Genomic DNA, 17,638 nt, shown 5'->3' on the forward strand with positions numbered 1-17,638 from the left:
CATGTATACTCTGTTTCTGATATTTCAGTAGAAAGTTTTAGTACCTCCTCGAATCTTGAAAAAGTACTACTTTAAATTTATGGGGTTCACACACATCACATTTCTGATAATGTTGTCAAAGATATGAAGTTATATGCCAAAATTCATATTCTACACAGTATGTATTTTCATTTTTGAACCACTTATTTTGCCTGACACTATTTTTTATAGTTTGTTTTATCTTAATACATAAAATTTTAAATCATAAACTTGAAAATAACTCTATAAAGTTTTTTCTTCTCTCTGTATTTCCAAAGAGATGTGAGGAACGTAGAAGAATTTATAAAGAATGACTACATCTAACTGTTAAATAAGATCTATTTAGAAAAAAATGTTTCAGTTGTTTAGTATGCCAAAAATAGGTGTTATTTAGGATAGCATACATTCATTTTAGGACACAGATGAACTTTTTACATTTTGGTTAAGAATTACTAAATTATCCCTTAGTCCATACAGTGATAACATACTTTTTGAGTTCTTTATTTAATATTCTAAGAAAATATTTCTCTTCCCATTTTGTATTGTTTCTAGTTAAATAATAATTCTGAGCAGGTAATAGGAATCGCAGTTAAAAACAGAATAAAAGAACAAATAGAACTGGTCACCAGAATAATTACATTGTGCTCTATTGAACAAGCAATAGTACATGATTTGGAAGACAAGAATTCACAAGACAAGTCAGTGTTTAAATAAGCATTTGAGGGGTAAGCCTTCACCATTCTAAATATTTATGTACAGAACACATCTATAATTACACTGCATGAAAAGTTTCTTTTGCATATCCTTTAATTCATTTAACATTTTCAGATGTTTGAAGCAAGCTGAACTATTTCAGTCTTATAGGCTTTGGGCCTAAGTCTAGTTCATCAAATTGAGAATGGTGGCAATTATATTTTGGGGAATGGGTAGCAAAAAAATCAATGGACAAGAAACATGGTTACTGTATAGCTGCTGACCTATTGTTTGAAACAGATGTTACTTTTCTATGAAGGCTAATAAAATATGACCTACTAAAATTACTTGAATAATTACTTATTCAAGATAAGTAATAAATCAAAAAGACAGATCTTTATAAACTTACAAGCAGGTGAGCACTCATACATGTGTGTGAGTATACACATACCCTTACATCTATCTTTCTGAATACTACTCTTTCCAGGCTCAACTTTTTTGAGAAAACAACAACAACAAACAAACAGAATAATGAGAGCCCTAGAAAAATACATTCCAGTGTTTGATACTTTAAATTCAATTCATCTCTCCTTTAAAATGCTTAGTACTGATGACATATTCATTTTAAAAAACTAGATACCCCATGGAGTACATAAGATATTAATGAAATCTTCATCATCTACTATCCCTATACTTAGACCTTCATAGTAATCTTCAAATTCACCATATGACACTTCATCAGACTTACTGCAGGCATCTTTCAATGTTTCTAGAAAAGATGTTTTGATTTCTTCCTCTGTGGAAAGTCCTGTAAAATAGTATTGACTGTGAAACAATGTCCTTAAAAGTTCAGTGAAATGGCTGATGATGAAAAAGAAATACTTAATTCACCTGATGAAATCTTTCCAACAATTTGAAATCTTATGTCAAACTACCCTTCAATTTATTTAAACATTTTCTTGCATGAACTAGAATTTAATGGTGAGGACTTTAACACACATTTGAAGCATCTTTTAAAAGCGTCTGACAGGGTGTATCCTTATGTGTAGGCAAAATAACAGTTACTACTGTAGATATTTTTGTATTTGTTAATGTTTTAGAGAACTCAGTTTCATTCCCATTAGAAATGAGGAAAGAAGAAAACAAGTAAATAGTTTCATGATTTATAAGCTGATAACACAGTAATGCAGTGTGTTAAAGGCATTAGTTACTTTATGAAGCAGTTACTCATAACTGCAGCTAGAAAATATTACTGCAAACACAGGATTCAGAGGCCTATGAAAATCTTTGCTGGAAGAAATTTTACTTGATTAACTCATTCTATTTTTAATCTCTGACATTAAGTACGCTATTTCCACTAGTCGGTTATCTTAAATATGATTAAATTTTACCTATAGGAAGATGCTATTGAGAATCACATATGTAACCAAAAAAAGTGAATTCTTTAGTTTGTTATTTAAAGTGAGAACATGAAATATCTGATTCATCCTTTTTTAAAAATTCATTTGATTTTTTAATTTAGAAAAAGAACAATAATCTATTTAAATAATACCTTTGATTATATTATGGCCAGTTAAAGGAAAGAGTGATCTCAGCTTAAATATTTTTTCCTTAGGAAGGAAATATTAGGATATTTTCTGTACCTTCAAATTTTGATAGACATATGTATGTTCATTATATGATAGCTCCACCCCTAGAGAATGACATTTCCTTAAATCTTGAAGCATAAGCAGTTACAGTAAAACTAACTCAGAGAACTTGCACATGTAATTATCTATTCTCTAAATCTATTCTGTTCTAACTCAATTTCATCACTATCTCCTCAGCAGGAAATAAAAGTTAATCTCAATTATAAACATAAAAGAAAAAAATAAGTACAGATAATAGACCTAAGAATTTTTAAATTAAGAAGCTCTCCAGTCGCTGCTAACATGTTTAAGGAGGACGAGCTCCACAGCAGACCACTTACAGGAAAGAAGAACTCATATGTCTAAATAACTCGTCCAGTATAACACAGACAGTAAATGGTTAAGCAGTGCATTATATGGATCTCTCTGATTGGAATTCCCAATTTTCCCATTAAACTTTGCTGTATCTCAGGAAGGGCCTCAGCCATTTATAGTAAAAGAACATAGTAAAGTTTACTTTTTGGCTTCAAGATGGCGGAAGAGTAAGACGCGGAGATTACATTCCTCCCCACAAATACATCAGAAATACATCTACACGTGGAACTGCTCCTATAGAACACCTACTGAACGCTGGCAGAAGACCTCAGACCTCCCAAAAGGCAAGAAATTCCCCTTGTACCTGGGTAGGGCAAAAGAAAAAACAGAGACAAAAGAATAGGGACGGGACCTGCACCAGTGGGAGGGAGCTGTGAAGGAGGAAAGGTTTCCACACACTAGAAGCTCCTCCACGGGCGGAGACTGCGGGTAGCGGAGGGGGGAAGCTTAGGAGCCACGGAGGAGAGCGCAGCAACAGGGGTGCGGAGGGCAAAGCGGAGAGATTCCCGCACAGAGGATCGGTGCCGACCAGCACTCACCAGCCTGAGAGGCTTGTCTGCTCACGCGCGCTGGGGCGGGCGGGGGCTGGGAGCTGAGGCTCGGGCTTGGTTGGATCCCAGGGAGAGGACTGGCGGTGTGAACACAGCCTGAGGGGGTTAGTGCAACACGGCTAGTCAGGAGGGAGTCCGGGAAAAGGTCTGGAGCTGCTGAGAAGGCAAGAGACTTTTTCTTGCCTCTGTTTCCTGGTACACGAGGAGAGGGGATTAAGAGCGCCGCTTAAAGGAGCTCCAGAGACAGGTGCGAGCCGCGGCTATCAGTGCGGACCCCAGAGACGGCCATGACACAGTAAGGCTGCTGCTGCCACCAAAAGAAACCTGTGTGCAAGCACAGGTCACTCTCCACACCTCCCCTCCTGGGAGCCTGTGCAGCCCACCACTGCCAGGGTCCCGTGATCCAGGGACTACTTCCCCGGGAGAACTCACTGCGCTCCTCAGGCTGGTGCAACGTCATGCTGCCCTCTGCCGCCACAGGCTCGCCCCGCATCCGTACCCCTCCCTCCCCACGGCCTGAGTGAGCCAGAGCCACCGTTATCAGCGGCTCCTTTAACCCCGCCCTGTCTGAGCAAAGAACAGACACCCTCAGGCGACATACACTCAGAGGCGGGTCCAAATCCAAAGCTGAACCCCGGGAGCTGTGTAAACGAAAAAGAGAAAGGGAAATCTCTCCCAGCAGCCTCAGGAGCAGCGGATTAAAGCTCCACATTCAACTTGATGTACCCAGCATCTGTGGAATACCTGAATAGACAACAAATCATCCCAAATTGAGGAGGTAGACTTTGGGAGCAACAATATATATATATATTTTTCCTCTTTTTTCTCTTTTTATGAGTGTGTATGTGTATGCTCCTGTGTGTGATTTTGTGTGTATAGCTTTGCTTTTACCATTTGTCCTAGGGTTCTCTCTGTCAGTTTTTTTTTTTAACTTAAAATTTTTTTTATTGATAATTATTTTTTATTTTAATAACTTTATTTTATTTTGTTTTATCTTCTTTCTTTCCTTCTTATTTTTCTCCCTTTTCTTCTGAGTCGTGTGGAGGACAGGCTCTTGGTGCTCCAGCCAGGTGCCAGGGCTGTGCCACTGAGGTGGGAGAGCCAAGTTCAGGACACTGGTCCACAAAAGACCTCCCAGCTCCACGTAATATCAAACGGCAAAAATCCCCCAGAGATCTCCATCTCAACGCCAAGACCCAGCTCCACTCAAAGACCAGCAAGCTATAGGGTGCAGGACACCCTATGCCAAACAACTAGCAACACAGGAACACAACCCCATCCATTAGCAGAGAAGCTGCCTAAAATCATAATAAGGCCACAGACACCCCAAAACACACCACCAGCCGTGCCCACCAGAAGAACAAGATCCAGCCTCATCCACCAGAACACAGGCACCAGTCCCCTCCACCAGGAAGCCTACACAACCCACTGAACCAACCTTAGCCACTGGGGACAGATACCAAAAACAACAGAAACTACGAAACTACGAAAACGCGCGGCCACTAGGCCTGCGCGTCCGAAGCCTGCGCGTCTGGAGCCTGTGCTCCACCAGTGGGAGGGGCCACAGCAGTGAGAGGCCCGCGTACCACAAAAAAAAAAAAAAAAAAAAACAAACCCAATCCAAAAATGGGCAGAAGACCTAAATGGACATTTCTCCAAAGAAGATATACAGATTGCCAACAAACACATGAAAGAATGCTCAACATCATTAATCATTAGAGAAATGCAAATCAAAACTACAATGAGATATCATCTCACACTGGTCAGAATGGCCATCATCCAAAAATCTACAAATAGTAAATGCTGGAGAGGGTGTGGAAAAAAGGGAACCCTCTTGCACTGTTGGTGGGAATGTAAATTGATACAGCCACTATGGAGAACAGTATGGAGGTTGCTTAAAAAACTACAAATAGAACTACCATACGTCCCAGCAATCCCACTACTGGGCATATACCCTGAGAAAACCATAATTCAAAAAGAGTCATGTACCAAAATGTTCATTGCAGCTCTGTTTACAATAGTCAGGACATGGAAGCAACCTGAGGGTCCATCTTCAGATGAATGGATAAAGAAGGTGTGACACATATACAATGGAATGTTACTCAGCCATAAAAAGGAATGAAACTGAGTTATTTGTAGTGAGTTAGATGGACCTAGAGATTGTCATACAGAGTGAGTTAAGTCAGAAAGAGAAAAAAAAATACTGTATGCTAACACATATATATGGAATCTAAAAAACAAAGAAAAGAAAATGGTCAGAAGAACCTACGGACAAGACGGGACTAAAGATGCAGACCTACTAGAGAATGGACTTGAGGGTACGGGGAGAGAAAGGTAAGCTGGGACAAAGTGAGAGAGTGGCATGGACATATATACACTACCAAACGTAAAATAGTTAGCTAGTGGGAAGCAGCCGCATAGCACAGGGAGATCAGCTTGGTGCTTTGTGACCACCTAGAGGGGTGGGATAGGGAGGGTGGGAGGGAGACGTAAGAGGGAGGAGATATGGGGACATATGTATATGTATAACTGATTCACTTTGTTATAAAGCAGAATACACCATTGTAAAGCAATTATACTCTAATAAAGATGTTAAAAAAAAAGAAGCTCTCAGATTTCTGGTTTAAAAAATAATTATTTCCTCACTTAATGGCCTCAAGTCCTTGCTATAAATTAATATAATTTAAAGATAGTACTTTGATTAACTCACATTTTAGAAATCTAATGCATTTTGACCTGTAATAATTACCTGAAATTACTTGAGGATGCTTCTTTGCACAATAACATTTACTTATGTCTATAACAGATGCACTGCCTGTTTTGTTAAAGTCCAGTTTCATAAGGCCTAAATAAAGAGAGAAGTGTTATTTTTTTCTATGAAATCATTAGAACCTAATTTTCTATTCTGCAGTACGTTATTTTTGACCTCTGAACAAGACAGTTTAAAGTACTAAACTGGTATATGAAGGAAGCATCATGAAAACAGGGAGAAAGATATTGGAGCAACATGTTAGGTAACTTGCACTTAAGGTGCACTACCACTTTTTAGCACCCTGACCTTGAGAAAGTAACTTAACCTCTGTTACCCTGGCTTTCCTCTTCTACACACTGAAGAGTTGGGTAAAAGACCTCTCAGGTAACTTTCAGCTCTACGAATCACATGAAATTGATAAATGGCCAAGACAAATGACCAGAACTATTTTGAGTCAAAAAGTAAACCTGCAAATATTCCATTACTAAAATCAATGAGAAAGTTAAATAATTCTTAAATGGGTTTTGTTACTCTATTTCCTAAAATGTAACACTACCTTTCAAAATGCTAGTTGTTTTATCACTCCTCTAATTCAATGCAATTCTGAGGATCATAAAATATATTTTATCGAGAAGAGGAGTGGGTCCATAGAGACATACAACTGACCAAAAGCAACATCCTACATTTGCAGATGAGTCAAAACTAGAATCAAGTTTGTTTATTCACAGTAATGTCACAGGTGTGTGGTACCTGTTATGGGCTGAATTGCATCCTCCCCAGGATTCATATGTTGAAGCCCTAACCCCCAGTACCTCAGCATGTGACTGCAGAAGAAGATAAAGCCTTTAAAGAGGTGATTAAGTTAAAATGAAATCATTAGGGTGGGCCCTAATCCAATATGACTGGTATCCTCATAAGAAGAGGAGATTAGGACACAGACAACACAGACTGAGGGATGACCATGAGAACACAGGGAGAAGACAGCCAGTTACTTACAAGCCAAGGACATCAGCCTCAGGAGAAACCAATCCTAATGACACCTCGATCTTGGACTGCTAGCCTCCAGAATTGTGAGACAACAAATTTCTGTCATGCAAGTCACCCAGTCTATGGTATTTGTTATGGTAGCCCTAGCAAACTAAGTCTACTTTTGTCCTCTCTTCCCAGGACCAAGACTTATGAAAGAGACAACCCTCCAGTTTCTACTCCTGATACTCACACCTATCACTAGGACATGTAAGGTAAAAATATATGCAAATTTATAAATATTATGTGGTGAATTTGTTTAACATAAGGTTTTTATTTTGTCTTTTGGACAGTAAAGGTAAAGATTTTGATATTTTCTATTGGAGATTTGTACCCGATGTAATTGTTCATACTACCCTATTCACAATAGCTTTGTTTCAGTATTAGATAAATATACATTTTATATTAGGTACATATACAAAAGAAAAAGAAAACTACATTGCTCAAAAGCATGCTCTAAAAGTGGCTACCAGAACCTAAGTAATATCTTCTCTCCTACATAAGTCAGAGCTCCTGTTTTTAATTACAATTTAACACGATCATTTAAATCTTCATTTTAACATTTACATATGCATATTTTAAAAGTAGAGAAACATGTTTTAGTCATCATCCTTAGATAATGTGCATTGAGCCTTGACACTGGGACAGCTATAATGCTCATAATTTTACATGTAATACCTTCGACTAGTTCTGTGAGATAAACTGAGGCTTGGAAATATTTAATAATAGATATAGACATATAGCTATATGGAGCCAGTAATTTATGGAATTAGTAATTTGTGAACTGAAATTTAATTTCAGATTTTATTTTCCTTTTATAATATTTTCCTAAAACATAGGCATAAGTTATGTTGCTTTATACTGGGTAGATTTGTACGTGTGTGTTTGTGTTTTACTAAACCCCAAATACATTACAGGGAAAGGAATTGAAAACATTTTCAATGGTAATTCATTAAAGATTTAAAAGAATGAACCTAAAAATCTATTAAAAGTAACTATTTGAAAGATTACTTCAAGTTACCTTTTGAACAAATGATTTCCTGTATTCATTCATTTCACCTATAACGGCACACTTGAATTCTTCGTGATCAACCTTGCCATTGCCATAACCATTTAGAATTAGCCACAAAGACTCAAAATCCTAGAAATAATCACACAGAGACCACTGTTACACCTTTAAGTTATATATGGCCACACCAATAATCATCATAATAGCATTCTGTTACATCTATTGTAGCCCTAGACAAGGTGGTGGACTTAATAAGAAAATTCCAAAAAGTTATGTATAAATCCAATCAAAGGCACTAAAAAGCTTATTTAGAGAAACTCTGTAGGGGACAGTTCCATAAAGTTAAGAAACATTTAAGAGTGGCAATAAATCACAAATGTATCTTTTTAAATTTAATTTTTTTCAATAAAAAATGCTTACCATTCACTTGAATTTGACCATTTCATTATCTTTAATGTATTATATCAGTGACAATTAAGAAGTTACTTCACTTACTGGAATGCCTCCAAAAGGCATTAGGATACTGACGGTAGTTCTGCTGGTCTTCATACTTGAAAGTATAAGAGATTTGAATGACTCTAACAATTATTCCATGATTTACACTGAAAGGTGCTGTTTTGAGTAGATCCCTTATGCCGATTTATTCATTTTAACCATTGCCACTTACTGCTTTGGCAAATGCACTATTTAATAGAATATTCTATTCATAAAGTTCCTAACAACAACCAAAAAAAAATACAGCATGAGATTTTCTTAAACTCAGATAAATAGATTTTCAATATTTCAGTCAAGTTGTTAGCTTTAAATGTGAATATAAATAAAACATCTAGCAAGGTGACTGACAAATAATGGTTACCCCCAAAATATGCTCTTCCATTTCCTCCTAATCTTTTCAATTAAAATTTTAATAAGGAAACTTAAGATGCCCTGCTCCCCTGCAGTTCTCAACAACCCATACATTTTTTTTGGTCTCTTGTAATTCCCTGTACATAAAAAGACTTTAAAGTCAATAAAATGAGCTTTTAAGTGTGAAAATGAGCTTAATCTTTAAAATCATATGTAATATGGATAGTAGATGAATTTGCTCACCCAAGTCAAGGGATACTAGAATTAAAAGATAATGCTAGAAGCTTAAAAGAAACAGTTTTCAAGAATTGAATAATTTGCCAAAAATAGCAACAAATTTATATAACTCTTTCTTTCTAAAATATGGTGCAGGATGGAAAATGATAATTCAGTTGAAAAAAAACTAAGGTATATTTATTGATAGTATCTCTATATAAATTAGGCTATTTAGGGGGCATACCAACTTTTTAAAATTTCAATTTAGTAAGAATGACTTTGCCTTCCCCAAAACTAGTGCCAAAATTAGACCCAGGTTGGTGATTCTTATGTTCTTGTTTTTGCTTCTCATTGCATGGGCAGTCTCCAGTGATATTATAGAGGAAAAGAAAAAACAGGGTATAAGACACAACATCTTTCTAATTTTCTATTACTGTTTTGTTACTATTATTATTAATGCAATGAAGAGATGAAGTTAGATAATCCCTAGTGTGTGTCACTAGGTGGGCCACAAGGTTAAACATTGTAAAAAACACAAGACAGGTATGCCACAGCAGTGATAAGCAATACCATACTGGCACAGAAGTTTACAATTGATAAAGCATGTAATTTTCTCATTTGAGTTTCAAAGCAACTCTGACTATAAGTATTATCTCTGGATTGCTCCAGCAGAGTCTGTATGTCAGAAAAGTGAAAAGGCCTATTCAAGATCACACATTTCAAATGTTAAGGCTAGAACTTGAACCTTTATCTCATAAATTCAATTTCCAGTGTTCCTCCCACAAAATGTACTATATCTTGTGACAAGACGATTTGAAGCAAAAGAGAACAATGCAAGAGAATGACTTATCTAAAACCCTTGAGGTAGACATGTTTCAAATTCATGTACACTCAGGATAAAATCCAAACTTCTGAGCATAGCATGCAAAGTTTTAATGTAATGGATCCTGCTAGACTTATTTCTCTCCATTCTTCTCTTTTCCTTCCTTCCACCTATCTATCTATTTCAACTCATGCATCGTCTATTTATTCAGCACCTGCCAAACGCCAGGTTCTATCTGAGGTATTAGAAATAGAGCAGGAAACAAGAAGCACTTTGGTCTCTGCCCTGATGGGACTTCCATTTTACTGCAGGCAGAGCCAGTGGTATACAAAGTGGTATAAAGAAAACAAAATGGATAAATGGTATGGAGAGGATAAGGGATCAGAAGGGATGCTCCTTTAGATGGAGGTGTCAGTGTAGTATTCTTAGTAGAGAAAACCTGAATGATGAGAAAATTCAGCCATGCACAGGTCTGGTGGAAGATTACTCACAGCAGAGGGAAAGGTAGGGGTGAAGCCTCTGGGGCAATTCCTGGAACCTGCCGCACTCTCTCTCCCCTGGAAGCCTTCACATGTGCTTCTCCCTTTCCTGAAGTAGCCATTGTCTGATCCACGCTCCTCCTCCCCTCTTGTCTGCTTCATTCCTCCTCATCCTTCAAAACTCAGCTCTGACATATACCCACCTCCAGGAATCCTATGAACTTCCTTCTCCTTAACCTGGCTTGCAGTTTATCTCACATGTTCTGAAAGCATTCTCTATTTAACATTTATCATGTTGTTTTGTAATCATTTATATTTTTCTTTCCTTTACTTATGAAGACCTTAAGAGTACAGAGTATGTCTTCTCAGAGTTTAGAACAATGCCCACTTATTAGGCTCGTAATAAGTATATGAGGGAGGGATGAATGTTGACATTTAAAAAATCAGCAGGACTTGCCTGATGGCTTAACACTGATAACGAGGCATAAAGAGGAGACAAATGAACTACTAAAATTTCAGTAGAAAAGTGAATAAGACCACTGAAGAATATTATGTCATTCACTGCAGAGAATTATCTGTGGTACATACATTTTCGGACACTTCTAAGTGAAATACTTTTAAAGCTTGCTTAAAATCTGCCTTATCTAAAAGTCCATTTCCTTCCTTGTCCAGTTGTTGAAGGTATTTTCTCAATCCAGTCAAAATACGAACACCTCTTTTAAATAGCTGTTCTTTTAGCACATCTGTTTAAGAACAAGAGAGATGGAAACTAATTATTCCTATGCACAAATGTATCAAATTGCAATTGTCTTTCCGGTAAGAAAGTTAAAGTTGATATAACTGACATAAGGGATGTGACTATGCAACCAGATCATACGTATGACTGACAAAAGGTTTTGAAAAATAGAATGCTCTTAGTAAAGGGGGTTATATACAAAATCACATGTAAAATATACCAGAACAATAGCACCACTGTGTGGTGAAAATGTTATATTTTATATATAGGAAAATAATGGTTCACTTTATCAGCATGAAAATAATCTAAATGTTACAAATAAAATCTTAGTTTTTTAAAATTTTCCAGGTTTCCTCTTCATCTATCAATCCCATATCTTTAATCTCTTTCCTCTTTCTTTTAATTACCAACTGAATTACAAATTTTTGAGTGATCTGCCTGACATCAATTCATCAGTTCAAAATTTCTAAAATAGTTTGAAATCTTCAAACTGTAGGTTATATATTAAATAGCATCAAGGCTTTGGAATGCTATCCTATACTTATACATTTAAAGTAACCCTTTCTTCTAGGAATTTATAAGAAGTTATATTCTTAGGCTCATTCTCTTTGTGGGACAGATTTCATTTGATGCAGTTTGTGCTATCTTAAGAAAATATAGGTAACTTTACCAGAGCAGTTATTAAATATAATACATTAGAAGTAAAAACAAATGTCACTAGATACAATAGTGACAAATACCATATTGATCATGATAGAACAGAGAAAACTATTTAGTAACAATGGCATCAAGAATATTTGAGAGTTCAAATACCAATCCCAGACAACTTTTAAATCTGTTTTTAGCCTCCTTACTCCCATATCATTTTTATATGATAAATCAGGATTTATCAAAATTTATAAATTATATGTTGACTTCTGTGATTACTTGTTTAATGCCTTCCTCCCTTCTTGACTATGAGATTCAACAAAGGACTTGTCTATTTGAGCCTAGTATACTGTACTGATTACAAGAGTGGACTCTAGAAACAAATCTATAAAATGTTTGAGTACAAAACCTACATATATTTCACTTATCACCTACAACAACTCTGAAAGTTAATAAAAGAGGTTATTATCCCTATTTTAGATATAAAGAAAGAGGTGCAAGAGTATACACAGTCATATGTCTACTGAATGAAAGGGTCCAAACATAAATCTGGCTCCCAGTCTAGTATTTTTTTTTTTCACACTAGGCCGCCACAAATCTCTTTAGGATATCATCTAATGCATAAGACAAGTATTATATTGCAAAAATCACTTATATTCATTTCATGAATAAAACCCATACTATCTAGCACTTTCTAAAATTTTTAAATTCATAAATCATAAAATACTAGTTATTCAGTTAGACAGGATCATTAAAGTAGGAGAAATACTAAAAATATTTTTAAATATGTATATGTGTGTATAAATTTATAAAAAGATAGGAAAGCAAATAGGAAATATAAATCAAGTGCCAAAAAACTAAGAAATATCTGGAAAATACTGCTTTACTACTTACAAAGAAAATGGTTGAAAATTAAAACTACTTGAGAGTGTAGTAATGAATGGCCTTGAATGGCCTTGAAAACCAGTCTGTCATTGGCTTCTTCATTGATTGCATCATCATGTTCCACAGAATCAGTTCTGCAATTGACATGTTTGCAGTGATAAAAATGTATTGTTTTGCTATCTTGAGTATGGAAACTCTAAGCTTTCCCTGCTCTAGACTCAAAGAAATTCTCAAATAAATTCTCACTCTTAATAAGCTACAGAAAGTTGGAAGAGTGCATAGAGATTAATCAAGTCCCACCTTTGCTCCCTGCTTTAATCCTTGGGAGAATTAAATATGCTAAATCAAAAGCTACAATCCTTAAACCTTCCAAGAACTACCTTTAAACATTATATTCAGTTTTGTAGCTATTTCAATGTTCTTTTAAAATACTTAATTAAAACTATTAAATTGAAAAGCAGTTTTACCTTTAAATGTATAAAATGTAAAACTGTTATTTTAAAAAGAAAAAAAATGCAGTCATATTGAGCAATACAGTAAGAGACAAAGAAGCACAGACTTCCTTATAGCCAATTTATGGCAAATGGCCTCTAATGTACAGAGAGCACACCAATTATTGTTATCTTGATTATATTTAGCACCAAAAAACACTCCACAAGAATGGCATATATGTTTTCTGTGATAAGAAAAAAAAAAAACTCAAAATTCATTTAAAAGCTTTTAATTCATAGCATTGTTTTTTCATTATATGTATTATCAACCAATGAATACCACAAGCATGTGGGATCCAAGACTTTTTTTAGTGCTTAAAAAAAGCATCACACTAAAAATGTGGAAAAAGTTGTTACTATATTGTATTGTATCCCATCTTTTAAAATGTATTACTTTGGTAGCATTCGGTAAAATAAAAGTGTTATAGCACAGGCAAATTAATAAAGTACTTTAACTAACTTAAAATGGGACATTTTAAGTTTCTACTTGATTATAACTGTTCCCACACATGGAATGTATTTGAGTACAAGATATAGCACATAAAATGGATATGTATAGCTATGCTTTATTTTTTTTAATATAAATCTTAACTAGAATCAAAATGCTTTGATATAGAATCTCATTTTAATATAATAAAAATAATGTTTCCACTTATCTCCAAAATGACAAATGCATGTTTGACTTACTTGAGAGAATCCAAAGCTCTCTGATCAATATTTGTGATTCGAAGTATAAGCAATGTGTTTTCTTTTATGCTTTCTGGAAGTCTGGGATGAGCTCAAAAATGTCAAGTTTGCACCCTAAAGAAATGAACAAATTGAATTATTTAAAGTATAAAATATATAAGAAGTAAAATACAACTAATACTAATTTTAAATATTCAAGTTTGATTATATCTGATGTGGTATACATTTATACTAATAAAAAGGTATATTGAGAGAATATTTAGAAACCACACAGGCTTCAGCTAATAATATAGGAAAATAGGAGAACTAATTTCCCAATCTCCCAGTTAGAACAATCTTAGATTTAACAATTCATGTGAAAAAAATAAGAACTGCAATTGTTTTTTAGAATCAGGGGAAGAAAGGACAAGTTATTTCAGTGGAAATTATGACACCCCAAGATACAGAAATAGAGCTATTGATCCACAGAAAGATGTGCTCCAAACTGATGAACTATGACAGATTCATCACCCTCTTTCACCTGGTCTTTTGATGACAGACATTACATAAATGTAAAACTAGTTTTAAGCTATTTAGAGCATCAAGGCTTTGGTGAAAAAGTTCCCCTCAAAAATCCTTAATCCACACTTCGAAAATTGTCATTATTTTAATTTCTGAGTTTCTCAAATAAATATGGTCAAATATGAACAAACACAAATTTAAAATAAGAGGCTTAATTATCTCTTTTGAAAATAAGGGAAGAGATTTCTCTCCTCTCCTTTTTCCTGGAGCATTTATGTTAGAAAACTTGTAACTATAAGTACTTTCTTCACTCTTTGAAATGTGTATAAATTTTCTTGAAATTATTATTTAAGCAATTAAAGAGACTACATGATAATGTGTAGCAGGGTTATGCATATAAGCATATGTGTGTATTCATACATGTGTGCATAACGGTACGTCTGTGAGGTCTGTGTCAGTGCATCCAAAGCAATATATATATGTATGTGAGTGAACATATGTGGGTGCACTTTTATGTGTGTGTGTCTATGGACACAAGTGCATGTTTCTATAAGTATTATCTTAACAGCTGGCATTACAATTTATTTTAGGGAGTATTTAGAAAAAAGACCTTGATGGGGCATATAGAAATGAAAAGATAAGTTCCAGAGCAACACCTGGAAGGCAAAAGAGACCCAACACCCCTCAGAAAGATAGATAAGGTTGAATATTTCTGCACAAAGAAATAGAAGATTGTGGGGAAGAGCAAGAGGTGGAAGGAGTCAGATAATTGAGAGGAGGGCCTTTACCATGGGAAATATTCAAAGGACATATTTTTAAGAATAAGAATGTCTAATAACAAATTGTAAATTCCATACACTGCTGCAATATAAACTTCCCTCCATATCCCCTTCAAAATGTCTGCCACACACCCAAGGTATCATATATATAGTTTGTGTGTGGCTCTTTCTCTTTCTCTTTTTCTCTTTCCCTCTGTCTCTCTTTCGCTCCGTTCCTCCCTTCCTCCCTCCCTCCCTCCCGTCTTTCTTTCCTTCCTTCCCTCTTCTCTCTCTCTCCCTCTCACTTTCTCTCTCTCTTTTTCTTGGAAATCATAAGAGGGAGCAAAGCTCCACATCTGGTTCAAGTAATATGGAACAGGGATAGTGAGAACAAATAAATTATTAGAGACAGCAGCTCAGGGCTAGAGGTAACTTTCGTCTCTGGGATAGGCATTAAACATTATTCCTACAGGTTGTGAAATGTGAGTTGGAGCTAATTTTCTCAATCTCTAGAGGCTGGCTTAAGAGACATACACACAGATATAGATATAGATAATAATACAGATATAGAGTGTATGCATAATGTATTAAATCCAAGTTTGAGATGTAAACGTTTTCCTCACCCCCGACTCCTTACCCAGATGGTCACTACATCTTATGATTCTACTGCCTGAAGTTTTTTTTTAATTTTTCTAATTAGTTTCATAGCCACAGTCGCTCGCCTAATTCAGGGTGTCTCAACAGCCTTCCTAGATTAAGGTAGCTTCAATCCAATCTGGTCCTTTGTACTAGTCCTCAGCCCATTCCCCACACTGCAACCAGAGAAGTCTTTCTAAATCACAAACCCGATGATGCCACCTCCCTTCATTTCATCCACCTCTCCCCTTTCAATGACTCCCCAAGACATTTTCGACAAAGTCTTTAACAAAAGGCCACTCTTAATAAGCTCTGATTTGTCTCTTGCCCACCCCCACCTTGAAGCAGAGTTCAACAACACAGAACTAGTTTCACTTCTCAAAAAAAGCCATGTCTTTCATGCTTTTGTTCTTTGTACCAGCTGTCTCCTCCACCTGGAAGCCTTTCCCTACCCTCTTCCATCTACCTATCCCAGCCTACCTAGGTCAAGGTTAGATGACACTTTCTCCAAGAAGCCTCCTTTGACTCAACAAAACTGGGTCATTGCCCCTCCTATCTGGCCCTTCCGACTGTTTCCCATTAGACTGTAATTCCCACAAAAGCAGGGAATGAAAAAAAAAAAAGAGGGAATGTTTTTAAGTTATTCACAGTTCCATGTCCAATGATTTAGCCTATGAGTATATTTTTGTTACATGATCACTGTGGATAGTGCTACATTTTAATCATGAGATGACATGAATGTAACAATTTAAAATTTAAAAGCACTATACAAATTCTAACATTACCTATGATGGACTCATGCTAGGGAATCCTTGTTATACGCCGTACGCCAGGAGGTGTGCAAGGCAGGGAAATCACAAGGAAGATAAGCTAAGTAGGAAATATATGACAGCTCCAGAAGCCAAGTACCCCATGTGGAGAAAAATGTGTGTCCTCAGAAGATAAGCCTGCATTAGGTGGAGAATTACTCCTGGTACTATTGAAGTGGCCACTTACCCAGCGGTATAGCCTGGCAGGGCCTTTAAAAGTACCAAGAGAGGATTTCCCTGGTGGCGCAGTGGTTGAGAGTCCGCCTGCAAATGCAGGGGACACGGGTTCGAGCCCTGGTCCAGGAAGATCCCACATGCCGCGGAGCGGCAGGGCCCGTGAGCCATGGCCGCTGAGCCTGCGCGTCTGGAGCCCGTGCTCCACAACGGGAGAGGCCACAACAGTGAGAGGCCAAGGTACCACACACACAAAAAAAGTACCAAGAGACAAGCTCTCCTGGGCTTATATTGTGGAATTGGTGGTGGTGGAGGGAGTGTTACAGGGAATAAATGCTATGCTTAGATTCAGACCATTGGGATCTGAAGCTGAGAGACAGAACCTCCTGGGGAAATATCAACCATTAGCCAACACAAATGTCCCTGCTCAGGAAGGAGGGGAAAAAAATAAACTGGAAACTAGAAACTCAGCTCCACTAGCCCCACAGGATCCCTCAAAATCCAACACCAGTGAGTAAAACATATGCGCGCCCACACACTCAACTTACAATATAAAAATCACCAAGTTGGTATTGTTTTCCTTTTCTTCGTCCATGCCAATGACAATAAATGTTTTTCTGAATAAAAGGCAGCACATTTGTTCTAGAAGTTAAATGACAAAATGTAAAGTTATTCAGCTTCTCTGGGAAGTAATCATCTTGAGAGTTGCAACAATGTTTTATGGCTTACCTATTTTTCCCAAATTGCCGATACTTATAAATTGTAAAGGACTGGTCATGAGTAAAAAAGAACCCAACCAGCTCTCTGCAAGCATCACGTCCACTTGTAGAAAAACAATAATATCAAAGATTTTCAAGTAGCATACTTCTCATATTTAATAATAAATGGATAGTGTAC

At 36.3% G+C, this 17,638-nt stretch overlaps 1 protein-coding gene across 1 annotated transcript in view; it reads right to left on the bottom strand.

The window, feature by feature from the left end:
- Positions 1–1,343: 1,343 nt before the first annotated feature.
- CAPS2 (calcyphosine 2) overlaps positions 1,344–17,638 on the bottom strand; it is a 28,587-nt gene continuing 12,292 nt past the window's right edge. Inside the window, 8 exon segments of the mRNA XM_059081733.2 lie at positions 1,344–1,519; positions 6,015–6,110; positions 8,055–8,184; positions 11,005–11,159; positions 12,746–12,819; positions 13,864–13,953; positions 13,955–13,977; positions 17,290–17,383. Coding sequence (XP_058937716.1) covers positions 1,344–1,519; positions 6,015–6,110; positions 8,055–8,184; positions 11,005–11,159; positions 12,746–12,819; positions 13,864–13,953; positions 13,955–13,977; positions 17,290–17,383 — 838 coding nt within the window.

This window comes from Kogia breviceps, chromosome 12 (assembly GCF_026419965.1).
Source record: "Kogia breviceps isolate mKogBre1 chromosome 12, mKogBre1 haplotype 1, whole genome shotgun sequence".
Classification (NCBI taxonomy): Eukaryota; Metazoa; Chordata; class Mammalia; order Artiodactyla; family Physeteridae; genus Kogia; species Kogia breviceps.